This window comes from Suncus etruscus, chromosome 5 (assembly GCF_024139225.1).
Source record: "Suncus etruscus isolate mSunEtr1 chromosome 5, mSunEtr1.pri.cur, whole genome shotgun sequence".
In the NCBI taxonomy this organism is placed as follows: Eukaryota; Metazoa; Chordata; class Mammalia; order Eulipotyphla; family Soricidae; genus Suncus; species Suncus etruscus.
This window is the reverse complement of record NC_064852.1, coordinates 11,096,658-11,121,428: the sequence shown is the minus strand read 5'-3', so window position 1 is coordinate 11,121,428 and position 24,771 is coordinate 11,096,658. Positions and strand designations below refer to the sequence as shown.

Sequence of the window (24,771 nt, the reverse complement as noted above, 5' to 3'; positions counted from 1 at the left end):
CATTACAAAAAGGTTTGTACTTTATAGAGGACTCAGGAGGAATTGTTACTTGAATAGTTTAAATATGATGCAAAATATTTTTTAATGGAGAAAAAACATCTTCGTTTCTATGTTTCTTTTTTCCCTAAAGGCGTAGCTAGTTTGAACCAGAGTGCACTGAGCCGACCAATGCAAAGGAAATTGGTGACCCTTGTCAACTGTCAGTTGGTGGAGGAAGAAGGTCGAGTAAGAGCCATGCGAGCAGCCCGTTCCCTTGGAGAAAGAACTGTGACAGAACTAATACTGCAGCACCAGAACCCTCAGCAGTTGTCTGCCAACCTCTGGGCTGCTGTCAGGGCTCGAGGATGCCAGTTTCTAGGGCCAGGTAATGAATGGATCATTCTTTTATCTTTGATACTCTTCTTCAGTACTTAAGGGTTGCCTGTTTCTAGAGATAGATGAGAATTCCCAGACTCAATCTTGGTATATACAAATCATAGCATAAATAAAGCAGTTTGTATTCATCATATTCTAATATATTCTAATAGGACAATGCGTTGTTTAGAATAAATTTCTTAATCTTCATGCCTTCAGTAAAAGTGATAGAAATGTATAACTTTATGATTTGGAAAAATATGACATAAATGAGAAGCTCACACCTGTGAGGTTTTTTTTGTTTGTTTTATTTTTTGGTTTTTGGGCCACACCTGGTGACGCTCAGAAGTCGCTCCTGGCTTGGGGACCATATAGAACGCGAGGGGATCGAATTGAGGTCTGTCCTGGGTCAGCTGAGTGCAAGACAAATGCCATACCATTGCGCTATAGCTCCAGCCCCTTTTTTAAAACTTGGACCAGAAAAATAGTACAGGAGTATAAATGCCCTGGTTTGAAAAACCTCCCTCACCAGGATTTGAACCTGGTCAGTCCTGTGTAAGACAAGCTCCTATCTGCTGTACTATCTTTAACCCCAAATTTTATTTATTATTTTTTCTTTTGGCCACACCCAGTGGTGCTCAGCTGCGTACTTGATCCTGGCTCTGCACTCAGGGATCACTCTGGACAGGGCTTCAGGCATCATATGTGATGTATGGAATTTAACCTGCTCTGTTACATATATAGCAACCCCCCTCCCCTCTATATTTTCTTGTTAGCCCCCACACATCATGAGTTATTGAACAAAATAGAAAAGAGGGTAAGGATAGATTTAGTATTACTTACAGCACCTGTTACAAGTTTTCTCTTTTACTTTTTATATTTTATTTATTTATTTTTGGGTCATACCCCAGTAGGGGTTACTTCTGGCTCTGCACTCAGAAATCACTCCTGACAGGCTCCGGAGACCATATGGGATGCTGGGATTTGAACCCTCATTTATCCTGGGTCGGCAAGGCAAACGCTCTACCACTGTGCTATCTCTGTGGTCCCACTTTTTAATTTTTTAAAGTAAGCACCATGCTTTACAAAGTTATTCATAGCTGAGTTTCAGACATACCTACAATGTTTCAGCACTTAATACATTTTTTTAAATGTGGTTTTTTAGATTTTGAGATGGGGTTAGACTCTGAGTACTTTGTGTAGCTTGGATATCAGTTCTTTATCTGATGCTTTGAATGCAAATATTTTCTCTCAGTTGGTTTGTTGTCTTTTAGTTTAGTCCATGTTTTTTTTTTGCCATACAGAAACTTTGTAGTTTACTTTTCGTTCTATAGCCTTTGCCATTGGCATCATACTGTTGAAAGGATGATACCCATCCTTTGAGGTGTAGGTCTTGGGGTGTTTTGCCTGTTTTCTTCAGTGTGCTTTATAGATTCAGGTCTGATCTCAAGGTCTTTGATCCACTTTGAGTTGGCTTTTGTGTATGGTGTGAGATATGGATCCAGCTTTAATTTCTTTCTTTCTTTTGCTTTTTGAGCCACAGCCAGTGATGCTCAGGGGTTACTTCTGGCTCTACGCTCAGAAATTGCCCCTGGCTTGGGGGACCATTTGGGATGCGGGGAGATCAAACTTCGGTCCATCCTAAGTTAGGCGTGTGCAAGGCAAATGCCCTACCACTTGTTCCACTTCTCCGGCCCCATCTTTAATTTCTTTTTTTTTTTATTTATTTAAACACCTTAATTACATACATGATTGTGTTTGGGTTTCAGTCATGTAAAGAACACCACCCATCACCAGTGCAACATTCCCATCACCAATGTCCCAAGTCTCCCTTCGCCCCACCCGACCCCCGCCTGTACTCTAGGCAGGCTCTCCATTTTCCTCATACATTCTCATTATTAGGACAGTTCAAAATGTAGTTATTTCCCTAACTAAACTCATCACTCTTTGTGGTGAGCTTCCTGAGGTGAGTTGGAACTTCCAGCTTTTCTCTTTTGTGTCTGAAAATTATTATTACAAGGGTGTCTTTCATTTTTCTTAAAACCCATAGATGAGTGAGACCATTCTGCGTTTTTCTCTCTCTCTCTGACTTATTTCACTCAGCATAATAGATTCCGTGTACATCCATGTATAGGAAAATTTCATGACTTCATCTCTCCTGACAGCTGCATAATATTCCATTGTGTATATGTACCACAGTTTCTTTAGCCATTCGTCTGTTGAAGGGCATCTTGGTTGTTTCCAGAGTCTTGCTATGGTAAATAGTGCTGCAATGAATATAGGTGTAAGGAAGGGGTTTTTGTATTGTATTTTTGTGTTCCTAGGGTATATTCCTAGGAGTGGTATAGCTGGATCGTATGGGAGCTCGATTTCCAGTTTTTGGAGGAATCTCCATATCGCTTTCCATAAAGGTTGAACTAGACGGCATTCCCACCAGCAGTGGATAAGAGTTCCTTTCTCTCCACATCCCCGCCAACACTGTTTATTCTCATTCTTTGTGATGTGTGCCATTCTCTGGGGTGTGAGGTGGTATCTCATCGTTGTTTTGATTTGCATCTCCCTGATGATTAGTGATGTGGAACATTTTTTCCCATCTTTAATTTCTAATGCATGGTTATCCTCCTAGGATGACCAACAGATGACCAAATAGAACATGAAAAAATGCTGATCATCACTTATTAGAAAAATCCAAATCCAGATGATAATGAGATATCACCTTATACCAGTTTAAAAAAATACTGATACATTGTGTAATGTGGGTCTACTGAAAAAAATATTAAGTGAAAGGAACCAAAATTCTATATTTGATGATTATATCTATATCCTGTGGATTTAGTAAGTGCCAGATATCAGCTAGTGTTTAATGACTTCACGACTATAGGAGTCCACTGAAGTGGTGAAACTAGTCTTAGAACTGCATGGGGTTGCTGGTTGTACATCACTGAGCTGTATACCTTAAATGGTTAATGTTACATTACCTACATTTAGAGCACCAATGCCCCAGATAGCCTCTTTAATTCTAGTTGCAATTGGGGGAAGGGGGGCATGGTTGGTTTTATTTTGTTTTATTTTATTTTGTTGGATGGTACTCTTTCCAAGATTGCTCAGTACTTTTGATGATACTCTCTAAGTTGTTGCTCAGTGTTGTTTTGTTTTGGAGCTACACCTGATGAACTATCTCCCTGGTCTTTAGTAAGAATTTGGTTGACACAAGTTGTGACTCTTGGCCTAGTCACTTAAGTTATTTGGGTTTTGATGTCTTTTTTTTGAATAGTAGAGGTTTGGTTTCCAATCTAAATGACAGAGTTCTCAGTTTCATTGTTTACTTGAGAAACAGCATTTTGAGAACCTCTCAAGCAGTAATCATGGAATCTAGGGGCCACTCAACATAGGCCTGATTATTTTGGTGTTCAGATATTGTGATATGTTATTACATAGGACCAGCAGGATTGGGGAGCACCTGGGCCACACTCATAAATGCCTAGACCATGCAGTGCTAGGGATCCAACTTTTATAGCCTTGTACATAGTAGGCATGCACTCCAGCTTTTATTTTTTAACTATTTCCTTGACCCCAGAATCAATATCTTAATTTATCTATTATTAGGCATTTTTAGATCACTTTGGGTGGTACCCAGAGGCTACTCCTGACTCTGTTCACTGGCCACTCGTGCCAGTGCTTGGGAGACAGATAAGTGGTACTGAGGGTTGAGCTGGGTCAGTCACATACAGGCAAGTACTACCCTGTTCTATCTCTGGCTCCCCAATCAATATATTTAATTTACATGGGAAATGCTTATAAATTTAACACAAAGTTGCAATGATAATGCAGAAGATGTCTATTTCTTTTTTTTCGGGGGGGGGGCACGCCCAGCAGCTCTCAGGAGTTACTCCTGGCTCTCTGCTCAGAAATCGCTCCTGGCAGGCCCGGGGGACCATATATGGGAGGCTGGGATTCGAACCACCATTGATTCTGGGTTGGATGCTTGCAAGGCAAACGCCCTACCGCTGTGCTATCTCTCTGGCCCTAAGCAGATGTCTATTTCTGTAACTTTTAATTCATGTTTTTATTTTTGTGGACAGAGCTATAGTATAGCAGGTAGGTTGCTTGCTTGCTTTGGCAATGCAGGCTGACCCAGATTCGATCCCTGGCACTCCATTGGCTCCTGAGCACTGCAGGAGTGATACTTGAGTACAGAGCCAGAAATAAGCCCTGAGCACTGTTGGGTGTTACTTACCTAAAAACAAAACCAAAAAAATCAATAAATTTTAACTTTATATTTGTATTCTTAGATATTTAATAATAAGCTTTAAGGCTAATAGAGGGAATTTCTATATTTCTGTAACTCTTTACCCAATACTCGTTTTTGTTACTGTGTTATATTACTTGTTTTTACTCTTTAGTTTGTAAATTTAGAACCATTTCATGACCGTTTTTGTCTCCATTTTTATTTTTTATTTTTATTTTGTTGTTGTTGTGGTTTTTGGGTCACACCCAGCAGTACTCCGGGGTTACTCCTGGCTCCATGCTCAGAAATTGCTCCTGGCAGGCACGGGGGACCATATGGGACTCCGGGATTCGAACCGATGACCTTCTACATGAAAGGCAAATGCCTTACCTCCATGCTCTCTCTCTGGCCCCATTGTCTCCATTTTTAAATTTTGGGATCATATATGACAGTATTCAAAGCTTCATAATGGTTCTGCATTCAAGATTTATTCCCTATGGTGCTCAGTGAACGATATGGGGAACTGGGGACAAACCCAACTGGCTTTTGTAAGGAAGGTATTTACCCACTGTACTCTCTAGCCCCTTAGTACGTATATCTTTTTTTTAATAATATTTTTTATTTAAACACCTTGGTTACAAATATGATTGTGGTTGTATTTCAGTCATATAAGAGGACACCCCCCATCACCGGTGCAAATTCCCACCACCAATGTCCCAAATCTCCCTCCTCCCCACCCCGCCCCCACTTGTACTCTAGACAGGCTTTCTATTTCCCTCATACATTCTCATTGTTAGGATAGTTCACAATGTAGTTATTTCTCTTTTTTTTTTTTTTTTTTTTTTGGGTCACACCCGGCAGCGCTCAGGGGTTATTCCTGGCTCCACGCTCAGAAATTGCTCCTGGCAGGCACGGGGGACCATATGGGACGCCGGGATTTGAACCGATGACTTCCTGCATGAAAGGCAAATGCCTTACCTCCATGCTATCTCTCCGGCCCCTGTAGTTATTTCTCAAACTAAACTCATCACTCTTTGTGGTGAGGCTCACGAAGTGGGCTGTAACTTCCAGCCCTCCTCTCTTTTGTCTCTGAAAATTATTGCAAGAGTGTCTTTCATTTTTCTTAAAACCCATAGACGAGTGAGACCATTCTGCATGTCTCTCTCTCTGACTTATTTCATTTAGCATAATAGATTCCATGTACAGCCATGTATAGGACCCTTAGTATATCTTATTTTAATGTAGTATCGGAGGTCAAACCCAGAACCTCTGCACATGCAAAGCATGAAGCTTCTCCACTGAGCCATATTCTCGGTTCCCCAAAATTGGAATAATTATATAACACAGGCCAGTTAGTTTGAGTTTGATGTTCCCTCTTGATTAATTCAAAGTACACTTTATATCCCTGTGTCAAAAATGTATGCGTTAGTATCCTGTTAAGGCATTATTATATCCAGAGACTGAAAAGTTTAAAATTATTTCGTGCATTATAAAATGCTGCATGTTGGGCCAGAGCAGTCAGAACAGTACTTACCTTGCACATGGCCAATCCAGCTTTTTTTTTCCTACCATATACATAGTATTTGTTTTGCATGTTATCCTTGCGCAGGGGCCTTGCTAATCTTCTCTGTGTATCATTCCAATTTTAGTATATATGCTGCCGAAGCGAGCACACATAGGATTTGTTTTGTTTTGTTTTTAAAATTTTTACTGTGGTCAAAGGGAATTGTAAATCTTTCACAGTAATCTTTAAGGCACATAGTGACAATGAATGAGGGCATTTCCACCACCAGAATCCAGCTTCTTTCCTTAGTAGCATATATGGTCCCCTAAGTCCCACCAAGAGTGATCCCCAAGCACAACCAGGAGTAATTTCTGGACAGCTGGGTATGACCCAAAGACAAAAAACAAAACAATAAAAACTAAACAAAACAAAAAACCCTGTGTGTTTTACTTAGCCTGATATAAATAAGGAAGTTTTTTTTTCTGTAGCATTATTACTTACTTGATTATTAACTAAGTACAGAGGATATTTTAAGCTCTGTTATTTAGGGTTTTCTTTGTGGAGGCCATACCTGGCATTGCTCAGAGGTTGTTTAGAGATGGATGCTCAGAATTGACCCTGGCAATTCTCAGGGAAAAGGTCATGACGGGATTTAAACGAGGGCCTGGCTGCTATAGCACATGCAAAGCAGGACTGCCTTCTCTCTTCTACTGTTCGGTCCTATTTGAGATGTCTTGGCTATTTTTTTTTTGCTTTTTTTGCTTTTTTTTTTTAGAGGGGGGGTCACACTTGGCAGCACTTAGGGGTTACTTCTGGCTCTTTGCTCAGAAGTCGCTCCTGGCAGGCTCGGGGGACCATATGGGATGCTGGGATTTGAACCACCGTCCTTCTGCATGCAAAGTAAATGCCTTTCCTCCATGCTATCTCTCCAGCTCCCAAGATGTCTTGTTTGATGGTATGTTTTTGTTGATAAAATAAAAAGGGTGCATCTTGTGATAAGGCTATATACATAGGGATAAAAGATAATTAAGAACAGTCTTTATGATGTCAAGATTGGTTGTGGTGGGATCGAAGTGATAGTATAATAGGTAAGGCACTTGGCCTTGCATAGGTCTGACTCAGGCTTGATACCCAGCATCCCATATTCCCTAAGCACTGCCATGAGTAAGTCCCGAGTGTAGAGCCAGGAATTACTCCTGAGCACTGCCATGTACGACCCCAAAACAAACAAACAAAAAGCAAAAGGACTGATAGTATTCTAGAATTTTGACAGGACATAAGGTTCTGTGGCTTCTCTTTTTAAACAAGCCAGACAAAGGGCTGTGTGTGTGTGTGTGTGTTTTAATTGAATCACCACAAGATACACAATTACAAAGTTGTTGATGTTTGAGTTTTAGTCATATAGTATTCCAACAACAATGTATACACTTGACTAGTATACCATGGATGTTACTGGTCTTCCCTCCTTATTCTCCTTGCCTGCCTCTGTGGCAGATGTTGTTTTCTCTCTCTCTCTCCTTTGCTCAAACGCTCACTTCCCTCCCTTTCCCTTTTAGGCATTAATTTGCAATACTATTACTGAAAGTCCCCAGTCTCCCCCCACCTGCTGCCATGGCAAACACTTGCTTTCTCTGTTTTTGTCTGTCTGTCTGTCTGTCTGTCTGTCTGTCTGTCTGTCTGTCTGTCAATCTCTGCCTCTCACGCACTCGTGGGCTCACTTCCCTTTAAAGCACTTCCCTTTTTCCCTTTAAGGCACTGTGATTTGCAATATTAATACTGAAAGTATATACATATCACTTTATGTCTTTTCAGCACCCAGTTCTTGTTCGGAGTGATCATTTCCAACTATCATTGTCATAGGTCCCTTATCTGTCCTAACTGCACTCCCCATCCTCTTTGAAGCAAACTTTCTACTATTGACCAGTCCTCCTGACCCTTATTTGTATTGTCTTTTGGTATTATTCTCATACTGTGTGTTTTTTTTTTAATATCCCACAAATGAGTGTATTCATTCTATGTCTCTCTCCTGAATCACTTCACTCAGTATGATACTTTGTGTATGTCCATGTAGAAGCCAGTTTCATTACTTCATTTTTATTAATGTCTGTGTTGTTTTCCATTCTGTAGGTGTGCATAGTTCCTTATCCATTTGTCTGTCCCCATCATTTGGTTGTTTCGAGATTCTGGTATTGTGAATAGTGCTGCAATGAATATAGGAGTGCAGTTGCCTTTTTTGCATTATCTTTGGGGCCCTACGTTCTATTCCCAGGCCCCATATTTCTGGGTCAAGTGGAAGCTCAATTTCTAGTTTTTCGAGAAATGTTCATATTATTTCCCTAAAAGGATGTTTCAGTTTACATTCCTACCAACAGTGAATGCAAGTCCCTTTCTCCCCATATACATACCAGTACTGGTAGGGTTATTTTTTTGTTTTGTTTTATTATTAATTTTTTTTTGGTTTTTTGGGCCACACCCATGCCCCTGGCTTTGGGGGGACCATCTGGGACGCAGGGGGATGGAACCGCGGTCCTTCCTTGGCTAGTGCTTGCAAGGCAGACACCTTACCTCTAGCGCCACCTCACCGGCCCTTGTTTTGTTTTATTCTTTGAAGTAGTTTTGGGGCTACACCTTAACAGTATTCAGGGGCTACTTTTGTCTTTGTGTTCATGGGTTATTCTCAGTATTGCTCAGGGGGATTATGTGGTCTCAGGGATCTTGCCAGCATATGCTGCATCCAAGGCAAACACATTAGCCCCTATACGCAACCCCTAGTAGGTGATTTTTTAAGTAATATGTTTTTGTGTGAACTTTTTTTTTGCTAACTAATTGCAATATTTACCTATGAACTATAGTAAACTAGTAGTCAAAGAAGTTTGTGGCAGACATGATTTTTAATGTACTATATTTATTTAGAATTCATGTTCCCCATTTCTAGCTATGCAAGAAGAGGCTTTGAAGTTGGTGTTGTTGGCATTAGAAGATGGTTCTGCTCTCTCAAGGAAAGTTCTGGTACTTTTTGTTGTACAAAGACTAGAACCAAGATTTCCTCAGGCATCAAAAACAAGTATTGGTCATGTTGTGCAACTACTGTATCGAGCTTCTTGTTTTAAGGTAAGTAGTAAGCAAGCAGCCATCTGAAATTTGCTTGACAGAGGCTTCCTATAAAGGTTCATATGCTCCAGAAATGAAGTACATTTACAGGAGTTGAAGTGAATCCTTTTATGTTTTTACCTGAAGCATTGATTCCATCTGTGATTTTAACCTATGGGGAATATGGACACCTATGTGAAAGTGTCAGTTACAAGAAATCGAACTTAGGAAGTTTTCTGACATGGACTCTTTGAGTCACAATAAATAGATTGAAGAGGGGGCTGGAGATATAGCATGGAGGTAGGGCATTTGCCTTGCATGCGGAAGGATGGTGGTTCGAATCTCGGCGTCTCATATGGTCCCCCGAGCCTGCCAGGATCAATCTCTTTTTTTTTTTTTTTTTGGTTTTTGGGCCAAACCCGGCAGTGCTCAGGGGTTCCTCCTGGCTGTCTGCTCAGAAATAGCTCCTGGCAGGCACGGGGGACCATATGGGACACCAGGATTCGAACCAACCACCTTTGGTCCTGGATCGGCTGCTTGCAAGGCAAATGCCACTGTGCTATCTCTCTGGGCCCCAGGATCGATCTCTGAGCGTAGAGCCAGGAATAATTCCTGAGTGCTACCGGTTGTGACTAAAAAACCAAAAAAAAAAAAAAAAAAAAAATTGAAGAAACAGAATTCCTCATATTTACCCTCCTAAAGGTGATTTTTGGAAGGCTGGAGAGATAGTATAGAGTTAAGGCAGTTACCTTATATGCAGCTGACCTTATTGAATCCCTGGTACTACAGACTTACCCAAACACTGCTTAGAATGATCCCAGAGCACTTAGTCCAAAATAGCTTCAGAGTTCTACTGGAACTCCAGTGGCACAGCACTCTTCCTCTCCTTCCCCACAAATCATTTAGGAACTTGACTGAAAACCATAACTATGTAATTATTCTCATTATTTTTGTATTCTCCAGTGATTAAGCTTTTATGAAAAGCTTTTAATCTGAAAATGGTGTATATGCTGTTTTATAACCCCTCTAGTTAAAACCATACAGAAGTTTGGTTTTCTGGATAAATTGCTTAGTTTGAGATAGCAGGTAATTAATGGTAGGTATATGTTCAGATGTTTCCAGATCTTGGCAATTGTGACTAAAAATTATTACTAAGCAGTGGACATTATGTGTACTTAAGCCTTTTCAAATTAATTTTTTCTAGGTTTATTTATTTATCTAGGTTCCTAGGAATGAAATTGCTAGCTCATATCATAGTTTTATTCTTAATATTTTGAGAAACTTCTATGATTATACACTGAGGCATCTACAGTATAGGAGCGTTCCTTTTTCTCTATATCTTCAACACTTGTTTCTAATCTAATATCCATTTTCAGAGGTATAAGGTGATGGCACATTGATTTTTGATTTGCTTTTCCTGATAATAAATAACAATAAGCATTTTTCGTGTTCCTGTTGTCCATCTGTATGTCATGGGGAAGTGTCTGTGCAGCTTTTCTTTCCTCTCCTCCCCTGCCCCCATTTTATTTTATTGCCTCATTTGGCATTGCTGAGGGATTGGGTTGGTGGCTGGAACAGTGCTGTGGTCATTCCAGGCAGTTCGTGGGGACCTTAAATTACTATGTAAGGGATCAAACTTGGGGCTCCTGCATACAAAGCATGCTCTCCAGCTTTTAAGTCTTCTCCCTTGCCCTTCCCATCATATTTTTTCATTCATTGTGAAAACAGTTAAAAAGTAGTTGATAGTGAATTTTGGTCAGGCAATGCTGCAATGTCCATCCCTTCACCAGTGTTCATTTCCTGCTACCAATTTCCCTAGTTCCCTTCCTATCCCACCATCCCTTGACTCCTGCCTCTATTTTATATACTTTCCCTCTTCTCTCTCTCTTCTCTTCCCCCCCTTCTCTCTCTCTCCTCTCTCTCTCTCTCTCTCTCTCTCTCTCTCTCTCTCTCTCTCTCTCTCTCTCTCTCTCTCATTTTTCTTTTTAGGAACTGACCCTTCCCATCATTTGATGGTTTGATTTTTGTGGTTGGTTTTTGTGAATACATTGCATATTTTGAATATTAATTAACTATTTCAGATAGGTGATGTGTAAGTATTTGTTGTTACTGCTTTGGGGCCACACCCAGCTGTGCTTAGTGCTTGCTGTTGGCTCTGTGCTCAGGAATAGAACCCAGGTCAACTGTGTGCAGAGGCAAGCACTTCACTTTCTTTATTGTCTCTCTAGTCCTACTTTATTACTTTATTTTAATAATTTCTTTCATTGTGCAGAAAATTTTAGTTTAATAGAATCTCATTTTTTTACATACAAGTTGAAGGACATCATACTGGTAAAACATGTGCTGCTATGCCACAGAGTATGCTTCCTATCCCAGATAATTAATTTTTTGTATGTCTCCCCTTTTTTGGCTCACACTTACCTGTGTAAACTTTTTCTTTTTCTTTCTTTCTTTCTTTCTTTCTTTCTTTCTTTCTTTCTTTCTTTCTTTCTTTCTTTCTTTCTTTCTTTCTTTCTTTCTTTCTTTCTTTCTTTCTTTCTTTCTTTCTTTCTTTCTCTCTTTCCTTCCTTCCTTCCTTCCTTCCTTCCTTCCTTCCTTTCTTTCTCTCTCTCCTTCCTTCCTTCCTTTCTTTCTCTCTCTCCTTCCTTCCTTCCTTCCTTCCTTCCTTCCTTCCTTCCTTCCTTTCTCTCTCTCCTTCCTTCCTTTCTTTCTCTCTCCTTCCTTCCTTCCTTCCTTCCTTCCTTCCTTCCTTCCTTTCTCTCTCTCCTTCCTTCCTTCCTTCCTTCCTTTCTTTCTCTCTCCTTCCTTCCTTCCTTCCTTCCTTCCTTCCTTCCTTCCTTCCTTCCTTCCTTCCTTCCTTCCTTCCTTCCTTCCTTCCTTCCTTCCTTCTCTTTTCTTTCTTGATAATATTTTGGATTATGCCTGGCAGCAGCACTCAGAAGTTCCTCCTGGCTCTGCTCTCAGATATGGCTCAGGGGACCATATGGGATGCTGGGGATTGAACTTGGTCGATTACATGCAAGGCAGACTCCCTACTTACTGTGCTATTGTTCTGGCCCCTTTGAGCTTACTTTTTTGCTCTATTCTCAGGGATCACTCCTGGTGGGGTTGGGGAACCATATGCGATGTTGGGGACATAACCTAAGTTGACTGATTGCAAGGCAAGTGCCTTAAATGCTGTTCTATCTCTCCAGTGCCTGGAATATTTCTTAACCATCATGTGGTAGTGAATATGACATGCTTATCCATTTAGTTCTTGAGCCTGAGGGCTAGTATAGGGCTAACACATTTGCCTTACAAGCTCCTGACCCTAGTTCACTCCCTAGCACCTCATTTGGTCCCTTTTTCAACATCAGAAGTGACCCAGGAGCACCACCAAATGTGCTCTCTCAACCCTCCGCCACCCATTCCCAAACCCCACTCTTTCAGAGTATTTGAGTTTCTCATCATAGCATACAAGGTCTTTTATGTTTGGTTTCTTCATTTATATCTTAGTTTTGTTTTTTGTTTTTTGGTTTTTTTTTTTTTTTGCCACATCCAGTGCTACTCAGGACTTACTCTTGACTCTGCTTGTGGACCACTTCCGTTGAGACTTGGGGATCATACAGAATACTGGGGATCTATTGCCCCATTTGTTGGATCCCGTTTACTCCTTTGTTGGTTGTTTGTATATCCGCAAAGAGCTCCCAGAATGAGAAATTGATTCCCGTCCCCTGTCCCCTTTTGTTGGGAGATCTTGGTAATATTTATCTGCAGCAAATAATCCACACAGACAGGAGGGTTAAGGGGTAAAAGGTTGGGCGAAGAGAGTCCTTTGTCAGCCTGCTGCTAGCTCCAAAACACACCTTGAGCCAGCCAGCCAACTCTGGCAAAAGACCCTGAACACCTCGCTCCCAAACTATTTATTTGGCTCTCAACAGCGCCCCCACCTGGAAGGTCATGGTGGGACAACAGGCAAAAAACAGGAAATATTTTCATATACAACAGGGGTCAAGCCTCGGTCAGTTGTGTGTAAGGCAAGGGCCTTACCTGCTGTACTATCTCTCTGGCTTCCCAACATTCATTTCTATGAAGTTTATTCTTTGATGTTTCTATTTGATCACTCAATTTTCCAGAATTATGTTCTCTGTACTTAGTGCTAGCCTCAGGGACTCCTGTTCATTGGTTAAGACCTTATTCATTTATACTTTATCTGGAAGAAGTCTTTTCTTATATTCTCTTGTCAGATTTAATTGCTTTACTAGGGCCTTATAGTAGCACTTAAACTGTACTTTTCTGTTTGTAAAACTTTTCCAACCAACTACATAGCTCATTGAATTATTGAATTATGTTATGTCTATATATATTACATATTATGTTTATTGAATTATGTTTTTTATTTATGGGACCACACCCAGGGTGCTCAGAGGCTTCTGCCTCGGTACACATGGAACACTCCTAGAAGGACTAGGGATCACATGAAGTACCAGCAATAGAACACATGTCAGAAACATGCAAGACAAGTTCCTTATCCATTTACTGTAGACCTCTATGTTTTGAGTTATGTTAGTTATGTTTTGTCCCAAAAACTAATTTGTAGAGCCAGAGCAATAGTACAGATACTCCTCGCTTAATGACCTACCTTTAGCGACCGCTCGCACTTACTACCATCTCTTCATCATTATTTTAATTTATTTAAAATATCCTTTTTCCATCTTGTACACTCTATAGTTCAGTACTGTGGTTTTTGGTGCTTTAATGTACTTACTTTACTAACTTTATGTTCTGTAATACATTGCAGTACTGTGTGTAAATTATACAACCTATGCAAATTAAAAGAAGTGGAAGTTTTCAGCTTGATCTTTCTCATTCTTTTACTTATTCAGAATAATGTATTGTCAAGTACTATGCATATACTGTACTACTGTATACAGTCCATGTAGTAGCTCACTTGACGACCAATTCGCTTAACGACCAAGTCTTTGAAATGGAACTTGGTCGTTAAGCGAGGAGTATCTGTACAAATGAAAAGCCTTCTAAGTGGATGACCCACATTTGATTTCTTAGATTGCATATGGTCACTTAAACCCCACTAGGATTCCTGAGCACAGCCAAGTGTAGCCCCAAAATCTAAACTCTCCAAGTCCCTCATCTTTCACCCTCCTCCTTCAGAAAAGAAAATGTGTGGTTAGGTCATTACATTATCTTCTTTGTATGCTCTGTTCAGTAGGTCCTTCCTGTCCTACGACTCCTAAAATTTGTTACAGGAGAAGCAATGGAAGATCTAATTCTGATGGCTTGTAATTTTCCTTCTTTATTTGGTAGGTTACCAAAAGAGATGAAGATTCTTCTCTGATGCAGCTAAAGGAGGAGTTTAGGAGTTATGAGGCATTACGCAGAGAACATGATGCCCAGATTGTTCATATTGCTATGGAAGCAGGACTCCGCATTTCACCTGAGCAGTGGTCCTCTCTTCTTTATGGTGACCTGGCACATAAGTCACACATGCAGTCTATCATTGATAAGGTCTGTGACATTTGAGACACTAATCTTGTACCATATTTTTTCATTGAGAAATAATTGGAAACTTCTAAAAGACTCAAACAGTTAAGTGGAGATGCTTGTTTTTAAATCAGGCCTTTTAAAATGATCTCTCTTTATTTTTTTATTTTCAATGTTCAGAATAAGCTATGGGAAGCACCAAGGAAGCAAATTAGGGTGAAAACTATCTGGTCCCCAAATTTTGTAGTTATTTACGGTCTGACCCCAAAATAGCTAGTACACCTATTAATCAGTTTTCTAAAGTGTCTAATGATGAATTTCATAGGGCAGATTCTGAGATGAAAAAGTAATTCATCACTGATTCTTATACTGTGAAGTCTGAAGACACTTGAGAACCTGGTTAGTGTGCTGACTAAATTGAAGTACTTGAGTATACAAGCCTCATGAGACTCAGAATGCATCCATTCTATTTTTCATTTGTTAGCTGCAGTCTCCAGAATCATTTGCAAAGAGTGTCCAGGAGTTGACGATTGTTTTGCAACGGACAGGTGACCCAGCTAACTTAAATAGACTGAGGCCTCATCTAGAACTTCTTGCAAATATAGACCCTAATCCAGGTACGTGGGGAAATTGTGCAATTGATTATACTTTTTTTTTTTTTTTTACCTTTTTGGACTATGATAATTAACTGCTAAAATTCTTCCTCCTCCCATTTCCCATCTCTTTGGTACCTTCTATTGTAGATGCTGTTTCACCAACTTGGGAGCAACTAGAAAATGCAATGGTAGCTGTTAAAACAGTGGTTCATGGCCTTGTGGATTTCATCCAAAATTACAGCAGAAAAGGCCATGAGACACCTCAGGTAAGCACTTTTATTTTAGTTTTGATTATTGTTACTTTTGGAAAGTTCATTCAGAACTAGGTTATTTGTTAGTTTTGTTTTGGGGCCACCACCTACTGATGCTCAGGAGTTACTTTTGGTTCTACACTTAGGAATTAATCCTGGTGGTGCTCAGGAGATTATCTAGGATTCTGGTGATCAAACCTGAGTTGACTGTTAGCAAGACAAACGCCCTACCTGCTATACTATCACTCCAGTTCCAGGTTTTTTGTTTGCTTGGTTCTTAAATTTGGAACATTGTAATAGGCTTTTTGGATAATGGACTCCTTATGTAACACTTTTTGTTTTTAATTTTTGGCCACACCCAGTGATGCTCAGGGGTTACTCCAGGCTATGCACTCAGAAATCACTCTTGGCTTGGGGGACCATATGAGACCCCTGGGGATCGAACCATAGTCCATCCTAGATTTGGGGCATGTGCAAGGCAAACACCCTACCATCACTCTGGCCCCTCCTTATGTAACTCTTATCTCAAATTTGTTTATTTGTTTTTTTTTTTTTTTATTTTTTCCCGTCTTGAACCACATCTGACACAGTGTGCTTGGAGATTATTCCTGGTGTGGTGGTTGGGGGACCATATGCTGCCAGGATTTAAACTTCAAAAACCCTTTTAGATGTCCTTGCAGGCCTTCCTACTTATATCTTAATTCTTTTGTGATCTGGGAAAATTGTTACTTTTTCTTCATTGTTTTCATACAGTATAATCATAAATTCATTTTTTGTTGTTGTTGTTGTTGTTATTGGGAAGGTATTGGAGTTTAGTTTTATGAGCCACATCCAGTGGTCCTTTGGAACTATTTCTGACTAGTCGCTAGAGTTCATAACTAGTAGTGTTTAGGGACCATTCAGTGCCAGAGATTGAACCCACAAGCTAAGCATTCACTCTTAACTAAACATGTTTTTATATACTGGGAACTAGAATCTCTAAAACACTTTCAGTATGTGTTTTCATTTAAGGGGGCTGAGTTTGGGTCACATAATGGTGTGCTTAGGAGAGCTACTCACAGCTTTGTGGTGGGGCTTGCTCCAGTTAGTGTTTGAGAATCAAATCAGGCTTTCTGCCTACATAAAAATAGTTCACTTGCATGCATATTTAACTAACTCTTAAATGTACTTTAAAAGGAATAGTTGATGATAGAGTCCATTATGCTAATGAGATTTGTTTCTTATGTTACTGTGAGTCATTCCTTATACACAATATTTTACATGTGTTCTTTATGATTATCATGGCTACTTGCAAGGTGATTACTGCTTTCAAACTGATGCTTAATGGTGTTAAATAGCATGTCTAAGTTCATTATGGATGTTGAGTAACAGGGCGGGGTAAATCTATTTCAAAACTAACTTCATTTTTGGAGGCATAAGATAATGTCTTCAGGTAAGTATATAAAAAGAATATTTTAGTATTTGTGCGAATCATTTAATTTATAATGAAGTTTTCAAGTTTACTTCATTGTGTGAACTTGGCAAGTTTCAAGCCAAGGTAGAGAGTTGTACTATCAATTTAACAAACAAATTAATTTTTCTTAATTTTTTACTTCAGTTTGAGAGAGTCAGAGAAGGAAGGGGAGAGAGAGAGAGAAAAGGGAGAGAATGAATAAATGAATATTTGTTTGTTTGTGTGCCTTTTATGCAAGTGCAGATGGGTATTATTCCCAGAGTGTGTTGCTTGAGGGAATCATGTAATGCTGGCTGTCAAACTCAGGCATCCTGGATTCAAATATTGCACGCTAGCCCTCTGAGCTGTCTTCTAATTTTCACGTTGGAGGGAAATTATTTTCTACTTTTCCCTGAAAAGTTTAAGTGAATTAAGCTTATGGACTTTTGGGGTCATGTCTAGTGGTGCTCAGAGGCTATTGTTGGCCCAGTACTCTGGAAGTGCTCCTTGCTTGGGATTATCCAGTGTCAGGAATTGAACCTAGGTCTCCATTATGCAAAGCATGTGCTCATGCTGTTGAGCAGTCTCTCTTGTTCTTATAGTCCCTATAATGCTTTTTAAGATTGTTTGATGTTGATTTCATGATTTTCTGTCTTGAGGGTTTTGCGTGCTTTGAGACTATTCCTCATTCTGCTCAGGATCAACCCCTGTTGGTCCTCAGGGTAGTGCATGCTATGTTATGCCAAATACCAAACCAGAGTCTATTGCATGCAAGGCAAGCATCTTATTTGCTGTACTGTCTCTCTGAACCATTTGTTATAATTTTAAGACTGCAAAGAATGATGGGAAAAAATCTTAGTCTGACCAGTATTGTGGCTACATTTCAAATAGACTGATTGTCATTAGAACTTATTTTATATAATTTTCAGAAAGAATGTCTTAAGATTCCATTGCAGAGTTTTGCCTTGTACGTTTTAACAGGAAACAATGGAGTGGTAGTTGTTTCAGCTCAAGAATTATCTTGGGCTGAAAAGTTAGTACAGCATGCAGAGCACTTACCTTGCATGCGGCTGACATAGATTTGATCCCTAGAACCACATCTGGTTCCCTTAGCACTGCCCTAGGTGTTGTGTTCCTCAAGTTACCCTCCTACCCCCCCAATATAACTTTTCTCATGTAAAGAAGAGCATAATATAAAATAATTAAGTCCCAAGAGTTAATGACACTGTTATCTTCACTTATCCACAAATTGTTTTTCTTTATGTAGCCTCAGCCAAACAGCAAATATAAAACTAGCATGTGCCGAGATCTGCGACAGCAAGGAGGGTGTCCACGAGGAACAAATTGTACTTTTGCCCATTCTCAGGAAGAGCTTGAAAAGTAAGTTAAAAGAGTTTGCTTTTATTTGCATTACTTTTGTTTGTTTGTTTGTTTTGGGAGGAGTCACACCCAGCAGCATTCAGGGGTTACTCCTGGCTCTGTGCTCAGAAATCGCTCCTGGCAGGCTCAGGGGACCAGATGGGATGCTGGGATTCGAACCACCAATCTTCTGCATGAAAGGCAAACGCCTTAGCTCCATGTTATCTCTCCGGCCCCTGCATTACTTTTTTTTTTTTTTTTTTTTTTTTTTTGGTTTTTGGGCCACACCGGGTGTTGCTCAGGTGTTCCTCCTGGCTGTCTGCTCAGAAATAGCTCCTGATAGGCACGGGGGACCATATGGGACACTGGGATTCGAACCAACCACCTTTGGTCCTGGATCGGCTGCTTGCAAGGCAAACGCTGCTGTGCTATCTCTCCGGGCTCACATTACATTTTTTTTTTTAAAGAGACTTACTATAAACATTTTATTGTTGCCTACCCAAGCAGTCTTTAAGGATATATGGGGTTTTCTTTTGAGGGTGGAAAGCAAGAGCCAACAGAGCATTTTGTGCAAGAATCTTTGACATGAAAGAGGAAGAGCACGTTCCAGAGTCTGTGGGAGAAAGCACAGGCCCTGTGTGCCACCTAATTTTCTTTTCTTTTTTTTTTTTTTTTTTTGGGGGGGGGTTGGTATTTGGGTCACACTTGGCAGTGCTCAGGGGTTATTCCTGGCTCAGAAATCACTCCTGGCAGGCTTCAGGGACTATATGGGATTCCTGGAATCAAACCTGGGTCTGTCCTGGGTGTGCAAGGCAAACACCCTACTGCTGTGCTCTCTCTCCAGCCCCCTAATTTTCTTTCTAAAATATGTTTCCTTGATCCCCTCCTTTAAAAAATGATTATTATCAGCGTCTGTAGAATTCTATCTATAAAGTGGCTATTACCAGTTGTGTGTGTGTGTGTGTGTGTGTGTGTGTGTGTGTGTGTGTGTGTGTGTGTGTGTGTGTGTGTGTATGTGTATGTGTATTACTCACACATTCTGAATTAGGAACTCCTGTCTTTCTGAGTTTCACTACTTTTTTTTTTTTACCGAGTTACTTCATCGTGCATATATGTACATGTATGAAATATAAAAGGAGTGAGTTATAATGAAGCTGTTTTTTTTTTTTTTTTTTTTGGTTTTTGGGCCACACCCGGTGATGCTCAGGGGTTACTCCTGGCTATGTGCTCAGAAGTCGCTCCTGGCTTGGGGGACCATATGGGACATCGGGGGATCGAACCGCGGTCCGTCCAAGGCTAGTGAAGGCAAGGCAGGCACCTTACCTTTAGCGCCATCGCCCGGCCCCCATGAAGCTGGTTTTTAGTAATGGTATTGAAGGGCTGAAAAGAATACTATAGTTAGGGTAGACATTGCTGACTATATAACTGTTGTTCAGTTATATATGACATTAATATTGAGTCAGTTCAGTAATATGGAATGACACCAAATATTTGTACATGTATATGTAACACTAATACAGTTAGTTGTTCACCACTTTAAAATAGTGACAGGGATTGTAATTAGTACTCATAATGCAATTTTTTGTTTCAACGAAATATTTTCTTTAATAAAATTCAGATCAAACTGTTTCCTATATTATGCATAGTATTACATATGACCCAAGATTTAATAATCAAAGACTATAATCAAACTATTTTCTGCTTGTGGCAGAAAGATAGTACAGTGGTTGAGGCACTTTGCCTTGCATGCAGCTTACCCTTGTTTGGTCCCCAGAATGTAATGTGGTCTCCTTAGCACCACCATGTGTAATTCCTGAATGCAGAGCCAGGAAGAAATCCCTAAGCATTGCCATTGTGACCCAAAGAACAAAAACAAACAAAACTATTTGCTTTATGTATAAAATAATCAAAATATATAATGCCAAGTTTCTGGCTTTGGTTTAATATTGGCTTAAAATTGAGTTTTGTGGGCTAGGGAGATTGCTAAGAGTTTTAACATGCATAGTTTGCATGTGGGTATCCCTGGTTTGATCCCCAATATGGCATTGTCCCTGAGTGTCACCAAAAGTTATTTATGAGCAACATGCCAAAATAAAAGCAAGAGTATGAGGATTTTTTTGTTTGTTTTGGTTTTGGTTTTTGGGCCACACCTGTTTGACGCTCAGGGGTTACTTCTGGCTATGCGCTGGCTTGGGGGGACCATATGGGATGCCAGGGGATCGAACCGCGGTCCGTCCTACGCTAGTGCTTGCAAGGCAGACACCTTACCTCTAGCGCCACCTTCCCGGCCCCGAGTTTGAGGATTTTTTTAAAAAGTAATTGAGGTCAGAGAGATAGTATATTGGGTAAGGCACTTGCCTTGCATGCAACCAACTGGGTCTCTGGCATCCTATATGTTCCCTGGCGCACTGTCAGGAGTGCTTGATTCCTGAGTGCAGAGTTTGAAGTAAGTTCTGAGCTTCGCCAGGTGTGTGGCCCTCAAACAAAAAATACATTAGAAAATAATATACAGCTATTTAACAATTCTGTAGCAATACAGAATGTTTTAAGTTTAGGGTCACATCTAGTGATGCACACAGGTTACTTCTCACTTGCTGTTGGTGTTGTTTGTAGTGGTTCTTAAGGGAACTGTAAGACCTCTTCCCACTCCCTTAGTAGTTTTCTTTGTACTTTGCTATATATCTTCATGTACAGGTGTATGTACATGTATAAGTGTGTTTAATGACTTATATTTTCCTATGATGTGTCAACCATAGCAGTTAAATGTAGATTCATTTGATACTTAGCTGAGGAAACTTTTTTCAACCCTGTACTTTAAAAATCCTTTTCAGTTACCTATTTAACATAAAGTTAAGTGAAATATTCACCTATATGTTGATCGTTTTTGAAACAGGTATCGATTAAGGAACAAAAAGATCAATGCGACTGTAAGAACATTTCCTCTTCTAAATAAAGTTGGTGTAAACAACACTGTTACAACCACAGCCGGAAATGTCGTTTCTGTCATAGGAAGTACTGAAACAGCCGGGAAAATGGTTCCGAGTACAAACGGAATTTCAAATGCAGAAAGCAGTGTTTCCCAGTTAATCCCACGTAGTACTGACAGTTCATTAAGAGCTCTGGAAACTGTGAAGAAAGTGGGGAAGGTTGGCACAAATGGTCAGAATGCTGCTGGATCTTCTGCAGAGTCTGTACCTGAAAAGTAAGTATTAGATTGAAGGGGCTGATAAGAGTTACTTAGGCTTTTTAGAAATATGTGTGTATTCATCCTAAGGAAAGGCAGGGGCCAGAAAGATTTCAGAGTGGAAAGGGAACTTGCATGCAGGCAGCCCAGGTTTTATACACCCAGTACCCCATTAGTCTCCCTAGAGCAGCCAGTTAGGTCTCAAAAAAAAAAAAAATGAAAAGCAATTACCCAAGTTTTTTTTTTTCATTAGAGATTTTTATGTAGTAGGAATAGGCTAAATAAGTTCCAATCCTCGTTCTGTAATTAAATTTTTTACTAAATGATCTTTTTATTGAGTTTTAGCAAAATATCTTATTCTTTTTTTTGTCTGTTTTTTTGTTTTGGGGGTATATCTGCTGATACTCAGAGCTTTCTCCTGGTTCTGGTTGGGATCAGGAGATCATATGAGATACAAAGAGGGGGGAAATTGAACCCAGGTTGGCCATATGCAAGTAAGATGAGGTGCCTAACCCTTAGTATTATCTCTTTAGCCCCTCACAGTATCTCATTTAGCAGAAGGGTTTTAGTGTTTTATATATTTTGGCTATGTGCTCAGAAATCGCCCCTGTCTTGGGGGACCATATGGGACACGGGGTGGGTGGGTGCGGATCAAACCTCGGTTTGTCCTAGGTTAATGCATGCAGTGCAAACGCCCTACCACCTGCACCACCGCTCCAGCCCCTATATATATATTTTTTTAAAAATCCAAGGGGGGGAGTTTCATGTTTTTAAAACAAAGTTTTGAAACTTAATGACATTCTAAATATTCGCTTTCACCTATAAAATCTTGAGCATTTATATTCATTTATATAAATGTAAATTTTTGGGGTTTTGGGTCACACCTAGTGGTGCTTAGGTCTTCCTCTTGCCTCTGTGCTCAGCGATTACTCCTGACAGTTACAGAGGGGACCATCTGGGAAGTTGGAGGGTTTAACCTGGGTCAGCTACATGCAAGGTCATACCTACTATGCTAAAACTCTGGTCCTCACTTACGTTTAAATCTGAGACTTTTTGCCCATATATAGTTTTGTTAGTACCTATTATCTGCCTTATAAGAAAAATGCAGTTTATGTAAACTGCTAAGACTTCAGATAATAAACAGTGGTTTATAAGCATTTTTATACTTTATATTTGCTGTTAGTCTATATCAGTGAAATTGTTTATTATATTTTTCCTTTCCAGTCTTTTATTTTTTTAATTTTTATTGTGACCAAAGTGAATTACGAATCTTTCACATTAATATTTAAGGTACATAGTGACAATGAATCAGGGGCATTCCCACCACCAGTATTGTCCTCCTTCCATCCCTGTTCTTAGCATGCATCCTGTATCGCTCTCCTTTGTCCCCCAGACTGCTAGTGTAACTGGTCCCCACTGTATACAGCTTATTGTAGATTGGTTTTCGATTCTGTTGTTAGCTTTAGAGTTGGTGTTTAAGTCTGATCATTTTTTATTTCTTTTTTTTTTTTTTTGGGTCACACCCGGCAGTGCTCAGGGGTTATTTCTGGCTCCAGGCTCAGAAGTTGCTTCTGGCAGGCACAGGGGTCCATATGGGGCGCCGGGATTCGAACCGATGACCTCCTGCATGAAAGGCAAATGCCTTACCTCCATGCTATCTCTCCGGCCCCCATATTTTATTTCTATTCAATATTCATATGACTGTTTGGTCCTGGTACCATCCATTCCCCTCCCCCCCCAATTTATGAGGCAGAAGAAGATGATTCAAGTTATGTGGTTCTGTTTGAACCTTTCCAGTCTTGAAAAATATAGGATAATGTAGAGCACCTTATTATGTTTGAAAATATTTGCATATTTATTTTGAGCCTTGTCTTTGGCACTGTTAGAACACTGAGTAGAACATTGCTCAAGTTTGTTGTTCATTCTGTGCAATTTCAGGATTATTCTTTAAGAATTGGTGGTTTATTTTAAAAATTAGTTCATGTAAAATTAACTTGGCACCTGTTTATGGAGACCTTGTACATTTAGAAAATGAATAGTTATATATTGTGAAGATGAGGGGCCGGAGCGGTGGCACAAGCCATTATGTGTCTGCCTTGCCCGCGCTAGCCTAGGGCAGTTCGATCCTCCGGTGTCCCCCAAGCCAGGAGCAATTTCTGAGCACAGAGGCAGCAGTAACCCCTGAGCATGACTGGGTGTGGCCCAAAAACCAAAAAAAAATATTGTGAAGATGATTTATAATTATACAGTGGAGTATTATCCATGAGAGTATTATTACCTGTTACTGTATGAATGAGAACTGAAAATATTATGACTTCTACATGATGTCTGCACACTCATATAATTCCACATATTTTATTGTTCTGTTTATGTGCATTTTTGTTAAATAAGCCACATTAGAACCAAAGTAGATGAGTGTTGCTGGAAGAATAGTGGGAGAATGAATGAATGCTAGTAAGTATGATTTCCTCTCAGGAAAATGGAAATGCTTAAGAATTAGATGGGGTGATAGTTGACCCACCTTGCAAATATTGCCATACCCACTCCCACTTGAGAGTATATGATTTGGGGCTGGAGAGATAGCATGGAAGTAAGGCATTTGCCTTGCGTGCAGGTCAGTGGTTCAAATCCCTCCATCCCATAGGGTCCCCGGAGCCTGCCAGGGGCGATTTCTGAGCATAGAGTCACGAGGAACCCCTGAGCGCTGCCGGGTGTGACCCAAAAACCACACATACACACACACACACACACACACACACAAAAAGAGTATATGATTCATTAGTATTTTCAGAAATTGAAATAGACTAGGAGAAAACTCATAGCTATTTAGCCAAAATTATGAATAGTGTTTTTCTTCTATGGTGTGCAAAAACCAGGATGAACAATTTGATGTAACTAATGCATCTAAATGCAATCCTTACCTATAAAGGGTCTTCTAGTATAGTTGGTGTGAGCGGGTCTCTTTATGTAATGTATTCTGAAAGATAACTGAGTTACATTGCCAAGTCATTAGAATGCAAAAAATACAAAACTGATTGTACAGTGAACTACTGTGGAAGGCTTCCAGAAGTGAGCTGATAACATCTGAACAAGTTTCAAAAGTAAAGGATGACATAAGGCTCTCTTGACCTAGTTGGCAGATCGTCAGATCCATTCCTCTCAGCTGTTACAGGGAGAGCCTAGAATCTGGAGTCTCCTGAGACTCATCTCTTTTTCTCTCATTTCAAAGTACTTAAGAGTATATGTAACATTTTGACAGGAAAAGATCTGGAATCTATGCATAAATTTAGAA

At 40.0% G+C, this 24,771-nt stretch overlaps 1 protein-coding gene and 2 non-coding genes across 3 annotated transcripts in view; 2 read left to right on the top strand and 1 right to left on the bottom strand.

Annotated features, from left to right (window-relative positions):
• RC3H2 (ring finger and CCCH-type domains 2) overlaps positions 1–24,771 on the top strand; it is a 47,948-nt gene that overhangs the window by 7,670 nt on the left and 15,507 nt on the right. The window contains exons 3-9 of the mRNA XM_049774124.1: positions 131–364; positions 9,022–9,197; positions 14,481–14,681; positions 15,142–15,274; positions 15,401–15,519; positions 18,204–18,316; positions 21,189–21,497. Of these exons, the coding sequence (XP_049630081.1) occupies positions 131–364; positions 9,022–9,197; positions 14,481–14,681; positions 15,142–15,274; positions 15,401–15,519; positions 18,204–18,316; positions 21,189–21,497 (1,285 nt within the window). The remainder of the gene's footprint in view (positions 1–130; positions 365–9,021; positions 9,198–14,480; positions 14,682–15,141; positions 15,275–15,400; positions 15,520–18,203; positions 18,317–21,188; positions 21,498–24,771) is intronic.
• On the bottom strand, positions 6,153–6,255 carry LOC126009791 (U6 spliceosomal RNA). Its single transcript, XR_007495994.1, has one exon. It is a non-coding gene; the product is annotated as a U6 spliceosomal RNA (small nuclear RNA).
• On the top strand, positions 14,945–15,055 carry LOC126010245 (small nucleolar RNA SNORD90). Its single transcript, XR_007496347.1, has one exon. It is a non-coding gene; the product is annotated as a small nucleolar RNA SNORD90 (small nucleolar RNA).